The sequence below is a fragment of the Lutjanus erythropterus genome, chromosome 19 (assembly GCF_056507025.1).
Source record: "Lutjanus erythropterus isolate fLutEry1 chromosome 19, fLutEry1.hap2, whole genome shotgun sequence".
Classification (NCBI taxonomy): Eukaryota; Metazoa; Chordata; class Actinopteri; order Lutjaniformes; family Lutjanidae; genus Lutjanus; species Lutjanus erythropterus.
This window is the reverse complement of record NC_139335.1, coordinates 8,091,278-8,109,864: the sequence shown is the minus strand read 5'-3', so window position 1 is coordinate 8,109,864 and position 18,587 is coordinate 8,091,278. Positions and strand designations below refer to the sequence as shown.

Genomic DNA, 18,587 nt, shown 5'->3' with positions numbered 1-18,587 from the left:
GGACAGAGTAGAGGAGAACTAGCTGAGAAATCAACCTGTTGGGTATGCCTTGTAGAAAATTACCAGTGGTGACTCAACTGAGGTGCGCAGTGGGATGGATGTGGAGTGAAGCATTCCCAGAGATAGGTTAAGGTGTTTCATGAATGTACCAGCTGGCCATGACCATGCCCATGCTGCAGGTGAGGACAGGGACTCAGGTGGCACAGGGGGGCAGTGGATTGGCTTCAGTTGGCAACTTGACACGACTGGAAGGGCATTCTCCTCCCTCACACCACGCCACTACACGACTACTAAACTACCGTGGAAAGAGAAGGTGAGCTGTACATAAACACATGCCTTATATTCTGGTCGACTACACATGCATCCTAGTACTGTACATGACAAGCCCAGCCAGGTTGTACTTCCGTAGCATCTCTGCAATGTTTCTGTGATGTTGCCGCATTGCAATACCTTCAAAACGACTGCTAAGGAAACAATAGCTGCAGGCAGATGTGGTTGTTTGGGTTCTCAGTGTGGATGAGTGAACACGGTGGCTCTGAAATTGGAAATAACCCACTGACGGAGCCTCTCCTTTTGACTTGGAATACTAAAGCTTACATCAAACATGGACGTGTGAAGGGAAATCGGTGTGACAGTTTGTGCAGTGAACTCAGTGAAACACAGTGAGACAGAATGATGCTGTGTGTGTTAGTAAATGCAAAATTAAGTGGTTTCCTCCATGAAGAAAACTGCTGTTTGGAATGACCTGAGAAACCAAAGGAAACAGAAAGAAATTCACCTCCAAGCTAAACAGTTGGCGTCTGTGAAGGACTTCGGCTATACAAGACGAGACAGACAGAAGAGTAGCTAGTGGAAATACTACACTCATTGTCTTAGTGCATTTCTCAGACCTAAAACTACGAGTGTTGATTAGTAATATCAAATCTATAACTGCAAATGTTCAGATTTTTTTTTGTTTATTTTCAGTTTGAAACACTGTTTTTCTCCTGTGCATCTCTGAGTTGCTAAGTACTCTTGCATAAGTGTCTGGAATGACTGGGAAACCATTTCAAGATGACAGACACGGCAGCTTCGCCGCGGTGGAAGTGCTCTCAGGCAGCAGGCCACCCGCCCAATTGATTGAGTTCATCTCAAAGGCATCTTAGCTCAAAAGAAGCAAGGGGGAAAATGTTGGAAGAAAGAAAAAGATCAAAATCTGTTTTCCACATGCTGATGCATGCATGCAGCTTCAAATTCCAGATGCTTTACTTGCCGTGAATGTGTATGGAGAGAGAAAGGGCTGATAATGGAGAGGCGTTTTTTTTGGCTGGCTGCTGCTGCTGCTGGACTGCGACTGTTGCACCAGCCAAGAGGCTGTGCGGATGCAGCACAGGAAAAAGAGGAACGTCTCTAATAATCCTTGAGTGAACTGAGATCGGTTGTAAAGCGGAAATGTTGTGTCTGGGACAGGCCGGGGCTGAGCTATGATCAGCCAATAAGCTGGGGTTTGGTGCAGCTGTGTTACACTATTGGCATCCCTGCACAGCTGTGTGAAAACATCTGCTCCCTCACTTGCTATACAAGCCGTTTGGAAACAAACTGAAAAAAAATCCATAGAGAGAAACACTGTGGAGCTTTGGATTTGGAAGGATTCTGCAGATTTCTGTGACTCTATATGTCTTTTGGTGGAGTTTTGAACCTTTAAATGCACCATGTCCGGCTCCTTTTCACTGTGATACTAATATTATGGTTGTAAACACTTTGATGGAATCGACCTGTTGTGGTCGACGTGATATGAGCTGGTAAAACACAGTGAAAAGGATTTAAATGCGGAGGGAGGCGCCTCGGATTGAGGTAAGCTGTGTGCAAGGAGAGAGGCACAGTGCAGGCCTACGCTGGAGCAAGACTGCAACCAATCAAAAACTACAAATTGTGTTAAACCTTTTGTAAACTGCAGCAAAAATTCTGTCAGCACCCATGAGCATTTTGGGATACAAATCTGTCACACTATGAGGACTCTTTTGCATTTTTCTTCAAGGTTGATGGAAATGCATCCAAAACCAGAATTTTCTTCTTCATATTTTTTATGCACTGTTAATATTCAAAGCATTGACAGAGGAATATACATACAATTTGGCACACATGGTTCGGACCAACAGAAAGACTTCATCACATTTAAAAGGAGTGCAGGTTGGCAGGTCCCCACATAAAGAGTATGAGCTTTGAACTTTAAACCCTTGGATAACAAAACAAAACAAACAAACGGAAATATAAAGGTAAAATTAAAATAACATATTAAGTAAAACATCCTTTTTTTCTTTTTTACTGAAGCGTTTGTTTCTCACATGGCACTCGGAACAGAAGCACCGTCCACAGGTTCACAAAGGGAGCCCAGCAGATTAGAACAGAACACTAACCAGAGGCTGACAGGACACAGTCACTCCCCACACCAGCGTGGCGGTCGCACTCCGGCCCAGTCCGCTTTCGCTCCTGCTCCACGTTTTACTTACCACGGTCGAGGATGGATGAATGCTTTGATTTTAGCTGCCACCCAGAAGAAGTTGGCCCGGGCAGGGACTGGCAAGCTTAAAATGAGGGGACCTTTACATGAGTGTGTGTTTGTGAGTGTGTGTGTCTGCGCCACCTGTGCTTTCACTGAGCCTCAGCAGATACACTGGGAGTAGATGATGGGAAACAGGCTGCAAACCTGGAGCAGAATCAAAGCCTGCGTGGGACTGGAGTGCGGCTGCCATGCTCGTAAGTGCATTAAGATCAGCGAGCAGAGTGCAAAATACTAATACCAACTGTCCTCATAACACAGGCCTCTTATCAGACAGGAGGGAGGAAGAAGGGAGGGTGGGGTTGGTGGGGGCTACATAATACTGTAGCTGCAGGAGTAGTGTGGGGGGGTATGTGACGGGGCAGGGGCAAGGGTGGGTGCTTTTAAAACCTGACAAACGACCTGAGGACACACACATCTTCACACACAATGGCACACCACACACAGCACATGAGGGAGGCCACTCATGCTAACACAACAACTTTTTTTCTTTTTTTTTTTGTTTTTTTTCAAACATTTTGTTTTCATTTTTTACAAAGTCACTAGTCACCATCTGAGTCTCAACACCGGGGCCGGGCTCACAGACAGGGCAGGTAGGCAGGTGGAGAAATGTCTAAGATCCTCCTACATGAAAGATTTAGAGTCCACCAAGTGGGATTTGTGATGAAATACTGAGGATTATGCTTGTTTGTCTTTATACCGGTGCAGAGATGGGCGGGTGATACTCAAGCCCTTGTGAGTTTGTGTCAAATGAAGAATATCACGTGGTATCATGTAGGGCTGTTCCCAACTAAGATTTCCCGGTTGAATCAGATTTGGCCGTTCAATATGAATATTCGAAGATATACATATATATATATGTCAAGTCATATCATGTATATATAAGCCTACATGAGCATGTTTTACCAGTAAGACTCATTTTAGTGCATTTGTTGTCATCTGTGATATGAAAACATCAGTTTTCCACACAGTAAAGTAAAAGTGCGCATCTTCTTAAAGTTCAGTGATAAATCAGTGTCCCACAGAGCATCTCTCTCCACGCTGCTTCACGCCATGAATTAAAGGCTTATTTCGACCAAACCAGAGTCAGCGATTGCTGGAATGGAGGAAGGGCGAACCAAGATGTTTTTTGTGAGTTTTATTTAATTTCTGTCGAGTTTGACAACGATGATGTCACAGTTTTTCAAAAGGAGTTTGGTTAGTTTGGCAAAAGCAATAAAACTGCTGTTTCTGGTTAAACAAAATGTATCTAACTCTTAAAAAAAAGGACTGTCTCTGTAGGGATCCTTGCCATAAAGTTGTCAAACTCTTAGAATAACAATCTGAACCTGTCAGTGGCAAATACAAGCACAAGCAAACAAGCAAGTGTCACCTGTTCTGCACGCTCCACTGGTGCGCTCTGGTGACGTGGCTGACAGCGTGTCACCTGCACTCCTTTTCTATCACTCTTCGCCGCTTCCATCACAGTTAGTTTTGTGGTTGTGTTACAAGCTGTGAACTTAGCTTGTAAAGTTTGCAGCCTGTCATGCTCTTGCATGTACAATCTTTCTAGTAGATAGAAAGTAGTTCTGGTAGATTCTAATGCAAAAAGCAAGTATTTCCAACATGAAACTGCTCACAAAAAGATCAAAGGTAGAATCTACTGGAACCACTTTGCTCCTGCAGTAAAATCAACCACAACTACTTTTGTTCTACTGGAAAGAAAACAGTTCCTACGCGAAACTGCTCACAACAAAGTCTGTGGATTATCATGAGTAACCAGTTCATGATTTTTGGAAAGAGACACTGGTGTTGAATTTGTCAAATGCCTTTTTTTTTGACACTTTGAGGATCACAAACCGAGTGCCATTTAGTCCTATTATATTCTGGAGAAGGCAGATATCTTCACAGCAGACATCTCCAAAACCCTGCAACTCGCACCAAAATGGTTTAGTTGGATAAATAGCATTACAGGCCAGATGAAAACATGGAAACATGTATTTTTGATTCTTTGGGGTGAACTGTCTCTTTAATAGTACGCAGGCTTCTTGGACTTTTATTGCACACATAGGAGCCTAAAACAATGTCGGCAAGGTGTGGCGTTGTGCTGTCTTGAGGGGCTGCTATAACCCCTACAGACCACCAGATGTCACTGTTTTTGCTGAGTTTGAAGCTCCAAAGCTTCAAATCTTTTTTGGCACAAATGGAGAGAAAGCCCCTAAGTTTCACAAGGCTTCATCCGCCCATCACTACACCAGTGAGACAGAAGTCATACTGGCCATAGTGGTTTTAGCCAGAATACTGCGAATTGCACGAACCGTCAATACTTGGATTTCAGTCTGGTTTGAACGAGCTGTTTGATAGTGCAATACTAACCTCGCCTCCTCATTTGATCATCTGAAATCCTGAATACATTCTACACCTGTTGAAATACCGGTCGACAGCACCGACTGTTGGCAGATTTAGAGTTAGGGAGGCAGAGAAGAGGGAGTCAGAGAAACAGACCACAGTGCCTTCTCTGACGAGCCTGACGCCTGTTGCTATGCCGACCATAGAGAGGGAAATGGAAAGAGGAGGGAGCAGAGAGAGAAGGAGGGGAGGCGAAGTATGGACGCCAGCTTGAATTGAATTCTCCTCTCTCTCAGGTCAGGGTGATCGACAGGCCGGCGGTCGCTGTGAAAGGAGCAGAATGCCACGGAATGCCTCGAGGAGGATCAGGGGAGGAAGAAAAAAAAAAAACCCCGATCCTGAGGGGGAAAAGGGCCGGCATTCACCTTCTTAACTTGCTCATTTTCAGACGCTTCACTGTCTCAGCATGACAGTGCCTCTTTCATCACATTCAGAGCGTGTATGTTTGTGTGTGTGTGTGTGTGTGTGTGTGTGTGTGTGTGGCTTGTTTGAACAGAAACAAATTCTCTCTTAATTGGCACTGTGCACTTCTTGCCAACAGTTGGTCAGCTAGAAAAATCTGTAACTAAGGAGAAGGAAGCTGAGCAATGATTTCTGCCTCCCTATTCAACGCCGCACAGAAAGGCTCATTGTGGGGGAAATTCATATTCAGGCAAGTCAGTGTAACAAAGGGACAGTTTACCCCCAAATCAAAAATTAGCACTAAATGTCCACGTAGATTGTTTTGGAGGGATGTCTGCCTTCTCTTGAATATTATGGAACTTAATGGCACTCGGCTGGTGGAGCTCAAAGCGCGAAAAAAAACAAAAAAACAAAAACATTTGAAAAACCTAACACCAGCATCTCTTTCCAGAAATCATGACTCGGTTACTCAAGATAATCCACAGACCTTGTTTTGAGCAGTTTAATGTTGGAACTATTTTTTTCCACAGTCCAAATCCGGCGAAAGCTTGCAAAGAATATAATTTGCACAATACAATTCTATGCTTTTTTTTTTTTTTACACAAAAGTACACAGTCTAGAAATGACACATCCCAGAATGCATCCGGATTTTGTTATCCGTGCAAAGTAAAGTCTTACTTCTTTTGCTACTTTGTATATTTAACTAGGGATGGAGCTAACGATTACTTTCATTGTTGATTAATCTGTCTATTATTTTCTCGATTAATTGATTAGTTGTTTGGTCTATAAAATGTCTGATCTGCGGGAACTAATTTCTTCAGGATTGCTCTCTATTAAAAAGAAAGTAGTTCCTCCATGAAACTGCTCACAACAAGGTCTGTGGATTATAGAGTAACCAGGTCATGATTTCTGGAAAGAGACATTGCTGTTGAGTTTTTCAAATGTATTTTTTGGTGCTTTACGAACCACAAGTCAAGTGCCATCTAGCCAAAATTCAGGAACTCACACCAAAACTATCTAGATGGATAAATAGCTCTACTGGTGCAAGGAAAAATATGTATTTTTGATTTTGAGGTGAACTGTCCCTTTAACTTTGCTGAATTTTTGGTGGGAGCGCATGCATAACAGAGCTGTTTCTCTCGCCACTGATGAAGCTAAGGCCGTATAAATGATAACCAATCATAGGCCACTGTCAGAGCAGTCAAACATCATGATCAAATATCTCCAGGGGAGCTGCGGTGCATCAGCCAATCACAGGCGTCTCTGACTCATCCTCGGTGACATAACTAAGCGTTGGACACTCAAAGAGTGCAACGTGTGGGAGGGTGTGGTTCTCCGATTTTTTCCTGCCTGTCTTTGTGCCTGTCTGTGGGTCCGGCCCGTGGATGGGGCAGGGGTGGGGGTGGTGGTGTTGGTGGTGTGGGAGGTGGGCAGTGGGTGGAAGTGGGGGTGGAGGGGGACTCAGCACAGTGAGGGGAGGGAGGAAGAGGAGGCGGCAGGTGGAAGTCAGAGCAGAACAATTTAGCACAGTGGGAGTTGAGGTGCGGAGAGGAGAGCATGGGGGTCGAGGGCGGGGCGGGGATTACAGTTGTCAAGGAAACAGTAATTTGCCCCGGGCCTGGACCCTACCCACAATCCTCCACGGCTCTCTTGTCTCCGTCAGAAAAAATTTTGCTCTGTTTTCTCGAGAGCTTTCAAGATGTTACAAATTTTTTTTTTCTTAGATAAAAGCAAGACAGCATGATGGAGGGCAGTGGGTGGAGCCAGGCCGGAGCAATCACTGCCAGTGAGGACTCAAGAGGGTAAAGCGGAGGGGAGGTGGAAGAGATGAAAGATCGACAGTGGTGTGATAATATTGTAATCTACCCTCCTAACTCCATCCCCACCCTCCCCACCCCATCCATCCATCTCCATCCTCCCCCACCCCACCATCCCATCCCACACCCCTCCCGCTCCCAGGACACAAACTCCCTGCTGGTCTGCTTGACTATCCATCCCTCCCCCTTCTCACTTCTCCTCCTTCTTGACCTCTTCCTTCTTCTCCTCTTCCTTCTTCTCCTCCTTCTTGGGCTCCTCCTTCTTCTTGTCGTCCTTCTTCTCCTCCTTCTTGGCATCGTCCTTCTTCTTGTCGTCCTTCTTCTTGTCGTCCTTCTTCTTGTCCTCTTTCTTGTCCTCCTTCTTGGGCTCCTCCTTCTTCTCCTCCTCGGGCATGGGCTCCGTGGTGAGGATCACTTTGCCGATGTTGTTCCTCTCCTGCATCTTTCTCATGGCGTCGCCCACCTGGAGGGGGAGAGACGGAGGGAGAAAGACGGTTATGTAAGGCAAGATGAATGAGTGAGGGAGATTTTAAATACACCTGTCATTGAGAAAAATCTTTCCAGGGTTTACAGTAGTAGACAGCTTCTCCTCCACCAAACCACATGCACAGCAGCTTCCTCACACTCTGTGTCTCTAATCTTCTGTTTTGATACCACAGACAGACTGGAGACAAATCTTACAGCCTCCTCAAACATCACTTTAATATGCAGTATATGAGAAACTACATTTGTTTCGATGAGACTTTAATAATCTTTGAGGGGAAATGAAATTGTTGCAGCGACAAAAAGAAAAGGAGAAAAAAAAAGGATAAGAGAAGGATAACAAAATAAATGAGGGGAACAACAGGTACTTTCAGTATTAGAATTTATTAAGTACAAATATAATGAAATACAGAGAGTAAAAGCTTGTTTTTCTTGTTTGTTTGTTTTTTTTGCATCATTTTATGTAATATCTCAATGCAACCAAAGAACACATTTATCTTAATTAAACCACACACTCCCTAACTCTCCACATTAACTTTTAAGTTAAAGGGAAAAACAGTAATACATTTACTGTAATAAATCATTAAATGACCACGATATGTCATCAGAGATTCAGGAAAAATGCTAAGAGATGTGAAATATCTATTCCGGTCCATAATTTGTGTTCTTATTTGCCTGTTTCACTTTAAGCTCAAATTAATTGTGGATGTTCGCTGAATGAGTTAGTGTCTGTTTACGAGTTCTAAGAAATAATTAATAATCTTTTAGGAGGAGCAGGTGTTTATAACGGTTTAATTGAACTCCAACTCCGGAGTTTGTTTTCAGGTTAACAGGTCAAGTTTATTCATGGTTCTTATGTGTGAATTCAAATATCATAAAATGAAGCTGTGAAGTAGCGACAGAAGTAAGAGCAATGAAACCATTCATGTTTGCTGTATTCACTCTTTTTCCTCTGATGGAAGAGGCCACTGCAGAATCAATCGATAAACCACTGCTGTCAGATAGTGTTACATCATGTTATTAAAGGACAGCTTCACCCTTTTTCAAGTAAACCCTAAATGTCATCTAGAGTTTCGGTATGTCACGTATTTTTTTCACGTTACTTCTTTTAGCAAACAGACTGATCGTGCCAGCAGGATGACGCCTTTCTCTACAGTTTCATTGTCTTATTACTGATGCCTCTTTTTGACCTACATAAGTTAACAAGTTCCAAAGTTACAGATGTTAAGTGAAAAACTACCCATTTGTGTTATTATGTCAGCAAGGAATAAATGTCCAGGGAAACAAAGAGTGGAATTTGCATTAGGAATGCAGTTAGGAGTGCATTTTTTGCAGGAGGAGGACTGTGGAACTATGACTATAATTATGTGTCCAAAAATGAGTACAGCTGTCCAAATAGTGAGTTGGAACCACAGACTTGAGGAAGCTCAGGCAGGCTGCAGGAACACTGCAGGAGCGCAAGATGAGTGCAGCATTATAATTTGACAATAACCAGTGACTACGAGTCCAACACTGTAAGTTGATCAGCTGTCAGTGTGTAATTTGAACCCTTCACTTCACAACATGAAATGGGCAAACAGTAACACAAGTTGTGGACCAGAATAGAAATCTAAAAGGTCAGCACCTGGGCTGTAGTGTTTGCATTTTCTCTTAATTTCTGATGACATATCATGGTCATATTATGATTATTACAGTGAATATATTACAGATTTCTCCTTTAATGAAGTTACTTTTGGGGACAGACGCTAATCAGCCACACCCCCATCAAATGATGGACTGACTAACTGGTTCCCAGTGACTGTCAATCACACTGAGAGGAGGAGAATCCCTGCCGGACCGACCCCGCCTTCCTCTTGACCACCAAGCTCTGTCCACTGTCTGTTCCTGCCTCCATCGCTTCCCCTCTCCCTCCTTCCTCCAATCCCCCTCTTTCGTGCGAGGCAGGCAGACCACCTAACGACCAATGCCACGGCAACAGGGCCATCTCCTAGCAACGTAAAGCCTGGCTGAAACGTGGCCCTGACGACTCAGACACATGGGAAAGCGGGGGGAGTGTGGGAGTTCGAAGTGAGGGAGGGTGGGGATGAAGGGAGCAACTGGTGTCCTTCAGATGAGGAGCACGCCTTGCCGAAAACCGAAAGAGAGGGACGGAGGAGGGCAGGGAGGGAGGGGTGAGTCAGTGAATTATAAGAATCATCTTCAATGTGAATGAAAGTCACAGTGAGAGCGTCTGAGGCTCTTTTGACGACTCCACCCACTTCCACCCTTCACTCTCGAAGATCTGTCAACCCCTCTGACTCCCGGGCATCTTGGACTGGAGTGTGCTATTTGTGGCTGCAGACATGACCATCATCCTCCTGGGTATCAGCGCAGATGTAGATAACGAACCACAGGAGGGATGCTAATTTTCATATATTATCCAAGAACGTTTATTGATTATTGGAGCAAAGAAACGAGAAGGGACAAGTGAGGAATGGCTGTGACGGATGGGGTCAGGGCGTGGCATTTGCACCCAGCTTGTAATAACTGATCGTTTATTTGATTAACTACCGGCCAACAAGCTTTTTGTCTTTGATGATGCAGAGCCGCTGTTTGCAGACATACACTCGAAACTTTACACACCCAACCTCTTCAAACCAGACTGAGATATACCTCTTTTTCTCCATGCTCTTTCCATGTCTCTTTCTCATACATCAGGGCCCCTCCCTAAGACAGACGCACACACTGACTAAAGGATGTCACCATAGCAACAAGAGAGAAAAAGCAAAAAAGATGCACTGTGAGGAGGGAGAAAGAGAGAATACAGCGAGATGGAGAGAGACGGAGAGGGAGTCAATAACCTAAAGACAGTCTGATATAAAGAGCAGACAGATGGAGAGGCAGAGAAAGGGCGTCAGATGGCGGAGAAAGACAGCGGGTGTTTCTCTCCGGCTGCAGTCGCACAGGCCAAAATACTGACCAGCTCCGACTTTGACAACAGAAGATGTCAGCCTCAGACTCCCTCCTTCCCTCGCTGTTTTTTTCACACTCTCTCCATTCATATCTGTCAGCAGTGTTAATTTTGTCAGCAACAATCTGACTCTGTCTGGCTGACTGAGTTATGTTGGAGGAGACGCGTCGCTTCTTGTGGACAAACTTCGTCTGTTGAGTGTTGAGCCTTACTGAATCTGAGAGAGAGCCACACCCTGCAGCTCCTGCGGATCCCGCTGCAAACCTTGCACACGCACAAACCCACCTGGCATTCACATGAATTCTGGGTGACTGGGTTGCAAGCGCATGTCATAAAAAAAAAAAAGGATGCAATTCAGGTGTAAAAGCAGACATGTCACAGTGAATCATGTGGACATCCACACTGAGGTGCACAGGGATGCTTTCAGTCACACTAACAACCAGCCAGACAAGGATCTGATCCGAACAAAGGCGAGACAATGGAAGTATATCTTAAGTCTAAGAAGACATTGAAAAACAGCAAGAAATGTTAAGAAATGTTTTTATGTGGGTAATATATGTTTTTATTACAATAAAGATATAGTATACTGTGATATAATACCTTTAATGGATTAGGGTTAGGTGATGTAGCTGAAAAATGCATCACAATAAAATGTTTCATTTCAGTTGATATAGATAATTGCTGATACATTTCCAGAGTGTATATTTGCCCTCGGGCAAGAAAAGGCAAATGGCAGTTTTTCAGCTATTTACACTGCTCCCAAGTCATCTGGCAGATAATGATGCAGCAGCTGAATGGGTTAAGTACAAGAGTGTCCCGTGGGAGGACAGAGTTGAAGTCTCATCTGGTCAACCCAGTAGATAGTGGTAACACTTCATTGACTTGGCTTTGTTTATTGTTTTGAATAATCATTATCTTTATCATTTTCAGTTTTCAGTTTTCAAATTGGCCAGGTTGGGTAGGCTGCAAAACAAATTGGTTAGGTTTAGGCACAGGAACTACTTGGGTAGGTTTAGGCACAAAAAGTACTTACTTACATGTCGGCAAAATGACTATTTTGGTTAAGTTTAGGTAACAACATTACCTGGTTAGATTTTGGCAGACAAACTACTTGGTTAAGTTTAGACAACAAGAACATTTTGGTTAGGTTTTAGCAACAAAACTACTTGGTTTGGGTTAGACAACAAGACTATTTTGTTTAGGTTTAGGTAGTAAAACTACTTGGTTAGGTTTGGGAAAAGATCATAGTTGTACAAATTGTCACACTGGCTATTTTCATCCTGGGTGCAAATAGTATTGCTGGCTCTGGACACTTGAGTGCTTGTTAATGTCCTGCTAGGCATTGTCCGTGACTGACATGTGGGTGCAAAAAAGATCAGGAGAAAAAGGGGTGAATTTACCCACTTAATGTTGTATTTAAAGGAACAGTTCTCATATTTATCCACTGACCTGTAGTGCTATTTATCCATCAAGATTGTTTTAGTGTGAGTTTCAGAGATTTGGAGATATCAGCTGTGAAGATGTCTGCCTCCTCTCTAATATAATGGCTCTAGGTGGCACTCAGCTTGTGTTGCTAAAAGCACACATACATTTGAAAAACTCAACAGCAGTGTCTCTTTCCAGGAATCATGACCTGGTTACTAAAGATAATCCTCCGACGGATTGTGCAGTGTGAGCAGTTTCATGTAGGAGCTACTATGGTTGCAAATTTTGTGCATTTTCCCAGATGAAGAAACTAACAGTTGATTAACTGATTAATAATCAATATGATAGAAGACTCAGATTAAGTTTTCTTATTCAACAAATGGCTTCACAAGACAAAACAATGTCAGATGAGGCACAATTAAGGCCATTTCTAGTCCATCTTTTAATAATTGATTAATACATTTTTTATCTGTTAAATTCTTAAGGACAGTTAATTGAGTAATAATTAATAACTAACATCCCTAGCCAATACATGTTACTATTGTTTTATTATCCATGGTATAGTACAACCAGAGAGATCATCATATCACCCAAAACTACTTGCCCCTCAGGTAAACAGAGAATATAACCAAGAAACATGTTAATTCCAGGTGTAAGGAGCCACAGTCAAACACAAACCTGCTCAAGGTGCCAGGTGGAGTCGATGCGGGGCTTGATTTTGCCCTCCTTGTAGAGACCCAGGATGACGTTCATGGCCTGGCTGATGAGCTCCATCTCCCCGTCCAGGTAGCCCAGGTGGAAGCCGCACACCGACTTGTTACCCTGGATGAGGCTTAGCGTGTGGATGGAGAACTGATGGTACCAGTTCTTGGCCACGGCGAGCAGGTTCTTCTTCTGGCCCGCTAGCATGTTAGCCGCGCCTGACAGAGAAGGAGAGACAAAAGCCAGCGTGTTTTTTGGAGTATTCTCTGGTGTATTTTTTAAATCCTAGCTGTGTGCGACTGATTAACTGATGATGAATTGCTGAGAACGCTGGTTAATTTTTCACTTTCTGCCTTTTCCACTTTGTTTTATTCTGACTATGCCCACTTAGCCCTCACCTGCTGCTTTAGTGGTGAAACAATCACTCAGTTTTTTAATTGACAGAAAATGACTTAATCTTTCAAGTCATTTTTCTAGGAAAATGCCAAACATTTACTGAGTCCTGCTTCTCAAATTCTCAAATCTTTGGCTTGGGTGATGTTTGATCTTTTAATTTCTTTTTTAATTTCTGACATTTTATTGGCCGAACATTTAAGAACAAAAATAAGGGCCTGATTAAAGGGTAATTATAATAGTTGTAGTTAACAATGAACTGCTGTGGACAGGGTCAGCAGCAAAATGTATTTTAGCCATTTCTAAAAGGTCCACCTAAATAAGTCAATATCAGTTTATGTGTGTGTTTGTTTGCTGTATTGTGTGACTTCTGCACCTTCAAAGGTTTAGTTTGGATTCTCTGAAGTCACACAATAACATAAACAAGCTCACTGATCGAGGCAGTGGTAGACCAACAACTCCTGTGTTCTGCAAAGTAAAATTACTGACTTCACCTATGGAGTTTGGTTGGTTTGGCGATGGCTATATTTGACTTATATGACGGCGGTTTCTCTTAAAAAAGGCTGTCTGACGGCAAGGTATAGCTTTTATTAAGTGCTAAAACATGTTTTTAGGTGTGCCAACTGCCATCTACTGTAGCTAATACACTGATTATTGATAGGTATCTTATACAACCCCACTTCAAATAATCCGGACTATCCCTTTAATTATTTGGCAGCATGTCGGCTCATGACCAGTCCCGTCAGACGCTTCTGTTCATTTGGTTTGCATCTGTGCTTCACCTGCACACTCACACTCTCACCTACGCCTTCCACCCTGAAAACCTTTTTAGCACTGTAGCTCTCGCTGTCAACACATCCCTTTCTCATCGCCTCCCCCTGTGTTCACACAGCCTCCTATGCTCTCACTATCGCTGCCCCTCTCTCGGGGGAAACAGGGGACACAAAGCATGCTCTGAGAGAGGAGAGGGACCCGGCCTGCTACATTCAGACACATTCCAGGTTTTCGTGTGGATAGAACGCCCATTGTTCCGCCATGCATACTTCTGATAAGCTGGAAGAGGAGCAGCCAGCACCGAGGGACCGGGAGGGAGGGTGGGGTGGGGCTGGGGAGGGGGGAGGTTCTGTAGGGGTGAGAGAGAGGGTGAATTGGTGAGGGTGGGGGGGCACCATGCTGGCTAGTGGGTTTTTGTGTGCCATGCAAAGGCAAGGCCCTGTTCTCCATGGATGCCGACCCCGCCCACTGCTGCATGCATGCTGGTTCCAGATTGGCATCGCAACAGAACAAGCGTAAAGGCCTTCCCACGGATGACACACAGCACACTGAGGACATGGACCTCTACAGAGAGGTCACACTGCCCACCAAGAAGCGGCTTCATTCTGTGGCAAGTGTGGAAACCCACGACTGTTTCATGATCTGTATTCATCTGATTAACAGTTCTACTCCAGGATCTGTGGAGTGACTGAAAACAGCAGCAACTGCTTTACCTTTCTAGAGTGAAGTGGAGCAATATTTAAAAATAACAAGTAAGTAGGGCTTTGCAACATGGACAAACTCAAATATCACAATATCCTTGACCATATACCTTGATATAGATATTTATCAATATTGCAGCAGTATTGTAGGGATGACTGTTGGTGCATCTTCTTGGCACCTGTTTTTATGTTTTCCCATCAGGATTTCCACCACATCGCAGCACTGAGACTGCTCTTGATAAGGTCTTCAGTCACATCCTCTTAAACGCAGACAATGGCAGATTTTCAGTGTTGGCATTATCAGATCTTGGTGCCCGCATTTGACATAGTCAACACTAGACCGACTCAAAAACTGAGTGGGACTTTCTGGCACAGTACTAAACTGATTTGAATCCTACTTAAAGGACAAGGACCACTTTTTGTCTATATCTGATCCCTAATGCTCCTTTTTGGGGCCTCCTCTCTCTGACCAAATCACAGATTGGATGTGCCAGAATTTTCTTCAGTTAGACAAAGATAAGACTGAAATAACTGTTTTTGGAGCCAAGGAAGAATGATTAAAAGCCGGGGACAGCTTCAATCAGTTAAAATCTACAAATTAAGCACGCACTCTTTGTGTGATCATGGACTCAGACATGAATTTCAACAGCCACATTAAGATAATTATAAAGTCAGCCATCTACCACCTGAAGAATTTATCAAGCATTCATGTCTCTGCAGGATTTGGAAAAACTTGGCCATGCATTTATCTTCAATCGACTGGATTACAGTAACTGTGTCTTTACATGTCTCTCAAAAACTTATCAGAAAGCTGCAGCTGATTCAGAACGCTGCTGCTTGTGTCTTCACAAATGCCAAAGAAGTGGTTTACATCGCTCCAGTTCTGAGGTCTTAACACTGGCTTCTGCCAAAGAACTGATTTTAAAATACTACAAAATACATTTCTAATCTGCTGCTACGTTATGAACCATCCAGACCTCTCAGGTCGTCTGGGACACGTCTACTGTCTGTCCCCAGTGTCAAAACTAAACATGGGGATGCAGCATTCAGTTTTTATGCTTCACACATCTGGAACAAACTCCCAGAAAACTGCAGGTCTGCTACAACTCTCACTCTCATTTAAACTGTATCCTAACGGCATTGTAACTTTTAATTTAGTGTCGTTATCTAACTTTTATTTTCTATTTAACTCTTTAAATTGTACTGAAATGCCTTTTTTATATTGTCTGACATTTTGTCTTGATGCCTTTTACGTAAAGCACTTTGAAATGTTTTGTAGAAATGTGCTACACAAATAAACTTGCCTGGTCTTGCCTTGCCTCTTACAAAATATTAACACAATGAGCAATGAGATTTTTAATAAACAATCATTAGTAATGTGGTTATAATGACTAACGGCTAAAGGCAAACAATAAAACAGCAAGAATAGTCTGGTAAGTTCAGAAAATGACATCATTTTGCTGTAATGCAGCCTTTAAAACGAGTAAAAGACTTATGCCATCTGAAGAAATAATAATATCCGAAATCTAAGATGATATCTAGCATTACAATATCAATATAATATGAAGTAAAATATTATTGTATATATTGAGCAGCCTTACAAGCTATAAAATAGCTACTTCATAGAGAACTTCCAGATAATAACGATAATAATATAGCTAATGAGGTTCCGTAAGAGTAAAAACTAGTTTAGGAATACCCTGTTCATGTATTTTTGTGAGCTGCTAGTGCAGGTAGCTAGTCATGGAGTTCACTTAAAAGATGACCTTCGTGCAGCTACCGTGCCGTGCAGCGCTGCCAACAAGCCTAATAAAACACATTTGGTTTTAGGCATTACATAAGCAGTCCTGGTAAATTTAAAAATGGACAATCTGGAGAAGCTTGGTTGGAGAGATTCATGCAGCCTGGGGGCAAGTGCTGCGTGAGGAGCCTTTTTTCCACCACAGTAACAGGACGGTTGTTTGTGGAGGCTGAGGATTAATTTTTATTGGACTTTGGCTCATAAAAGTGGTTCTGAATTGGTTGGTTGGTGAAACTGGCAAACATTCTGCCGAATTTCAGCTAAATTTACTTGGATTAAAGGCGCACCATGTAACAATTGCACATAAAAAATGAGTACTGCAGTCCAAATAGTGAGTGGGAGCCATAGATGGTACAACACATTAAAGAGAGTGAATTCCTATTTTAATATACAGTCTATGGTCGATTTTACAATAACAAGCAGCAGTTAGTCCCACACTGTAAGTTCATAAGCTGTTTATAACTGACAATTGTCTGTTGATGTAAAGCTAAGCTCATTATTCTGAAAAATAACCCACGGCTCCAAAAATACACAATCTGGAGTTTGAGTTCAATGACTTCCTGCCTTAGTGCCTGCCAAACTCCATTAAAATACTGATCAATTTAACTGTTATAGACATCTACTCCCTATAAAAGCTTATTAATAATTTCTTTTGACTCATAAACAAACACTTATTCCTTTGGTGAACATTCGGCATTAATTTGAAGTCTAATTATCATGGTAATTTTATGATTTGTTACAGTAAATATACTACAGATTTCTACTTTAACTCTTGCCTATTTCTGCCTCACTAACTCCCGTCTTGTATCACTGACCCTAAACTTTTTTTTACTACTTACCATAGGTGATAAGTTTGCCCATAGGCTTCAGCAGGTTGTAGGCCTTATGGGTGTCTGATCCTCCGAGAGGGTCCAGGATTATGTCCAGACCTGGAGCAGGAGAGAGAAGAAGGGGGCAGTTATCAGTGAGAGCGGCCTGCCAAGTCTCCTCAGCGGCCCCCTCCGCATGCCAGAGTTCACTAGGAGTAGCGAGCGTAGCCAAGTTGTGCCATGTTTACACGGAGAGGAACCCGTACGTATGCCAAGAGAGGAGAGGAGGAGAGTGGGGTGAGATTGTTTTATGTTTTCTCATTCTTGTTACTGATAAGACGAGAGGAGTAAAATGTCTCGCCATCATTGTTCATTCCAGTTGTAGATGGAGAGATTAACGATCCGACTCTGAGCTGGTGATTATTAACATCTGGTCATGTACAGTCTTAAGGTCTTAAATAAGGTCTTAGAAAAAAGGGTTCTTCCTGTGAAGAACCCATTTCTGAAGAGAGGGTTCATCAAGCATTCTTTGTAAGACTTCGGGTTCTATTAAAGTTGTTTCAAGATTAAGACTTGAGATCCTTGAAGAACTTTTTTTGTCAAGGGTGCTTTGTACCATAATATTAAAGGGGTTTCAGTAGAACCCTCTAGATGACTTTAAGATGAAGCCCTTTAAGGTCGAACCCCCTAGATGGGTTCCAGACAAAACAGTTGGAATATAAAAGAATTCTTAGAAATACCCCATGGGTGGGTTCTTGATAAAATCCTTGGAATAATAAAGGATTTCAGTCGAACCCTCTGGGTGACTCTGAGGTGAAACCCTTGGAATATAAACAAGTTCTAGGAAGAACCCCTCTTCAAGGATTGTTGAGATCCCTGAAAAACTCTTTTGGCAAGGGTTCTTTGTACCATGATATAAAAGGTTTTCAGTAGAACCCTCTTGGTGTGTTTTAGATGAAATCCCTTGAATACAGAAAGATTCTTGGTAGAACCTCTTTGTTGGGCTCTAGATAAAAGCCTTGGAATATAACAGGGTTGCAATAGAACCCTCTTGGTGATGTAAAAGGGTTCTAGGTAAAACCCTCTAGGTGGGTTCTAGACAAAACCCTTGGAATCTTATAAGGGTTCTTGGTAGTAACCCCTGGGTGAGTTCTTGTTAGCACCCTTAGAAGGGGTTAAAGGTTGCGGAACCATTACACCACAGAAGGTTTTTTTTGTAGAACTTCTCATAGGAGGTTCTATATGAAACATTTCACAAATTGTAGTATATTATAAGTATAACCCTTTAAATTGGGTCCTCAGCAAAACTCTACGAAAGGGTTCCAATTGGGACCTTTATAAAAGGTTCTACCGGGACCCAAAAAGGGTTGTGAAGCTGCAGATCGCTTATTTCTCAGAGTGCA

At 42.8% G+C, this 18,587-nt stretch overlaps 1 protein-coding gene across 1 annotated transcript in view; it reads right to left on the bottom strand.

Moving 5' to 3' along the window:
- Positions 1-6,127: 6,127 nt before the first annotated feature.
- Positions 6,128-18,587, bottom strand: part of vat1 (vesicle amine transport 1) — a 44,914-nt gene continuing 32,454 nt past the window's right edge. The window contains exons 4-6 of the mRNA XM_084744879.1: positions 17,215-17,304; positions 12,683-12,924; positions 6,128-7,609 (exon numbers count right to left, since the gene is read on the bottom strand). Of these exons, the coding sequence (XP_084601005.1) occupies positions 7,337-7,609; positions 12,683-12,924; positions 17,215-17,304 (605 nt within the window). The 3' untranslated portion in view covers positions 6,128-7,336. The remainder of the gene's footprint in view (positions 7,610-12,682; positions 12,925-17,214; positions 17,305-18,587) is intronic.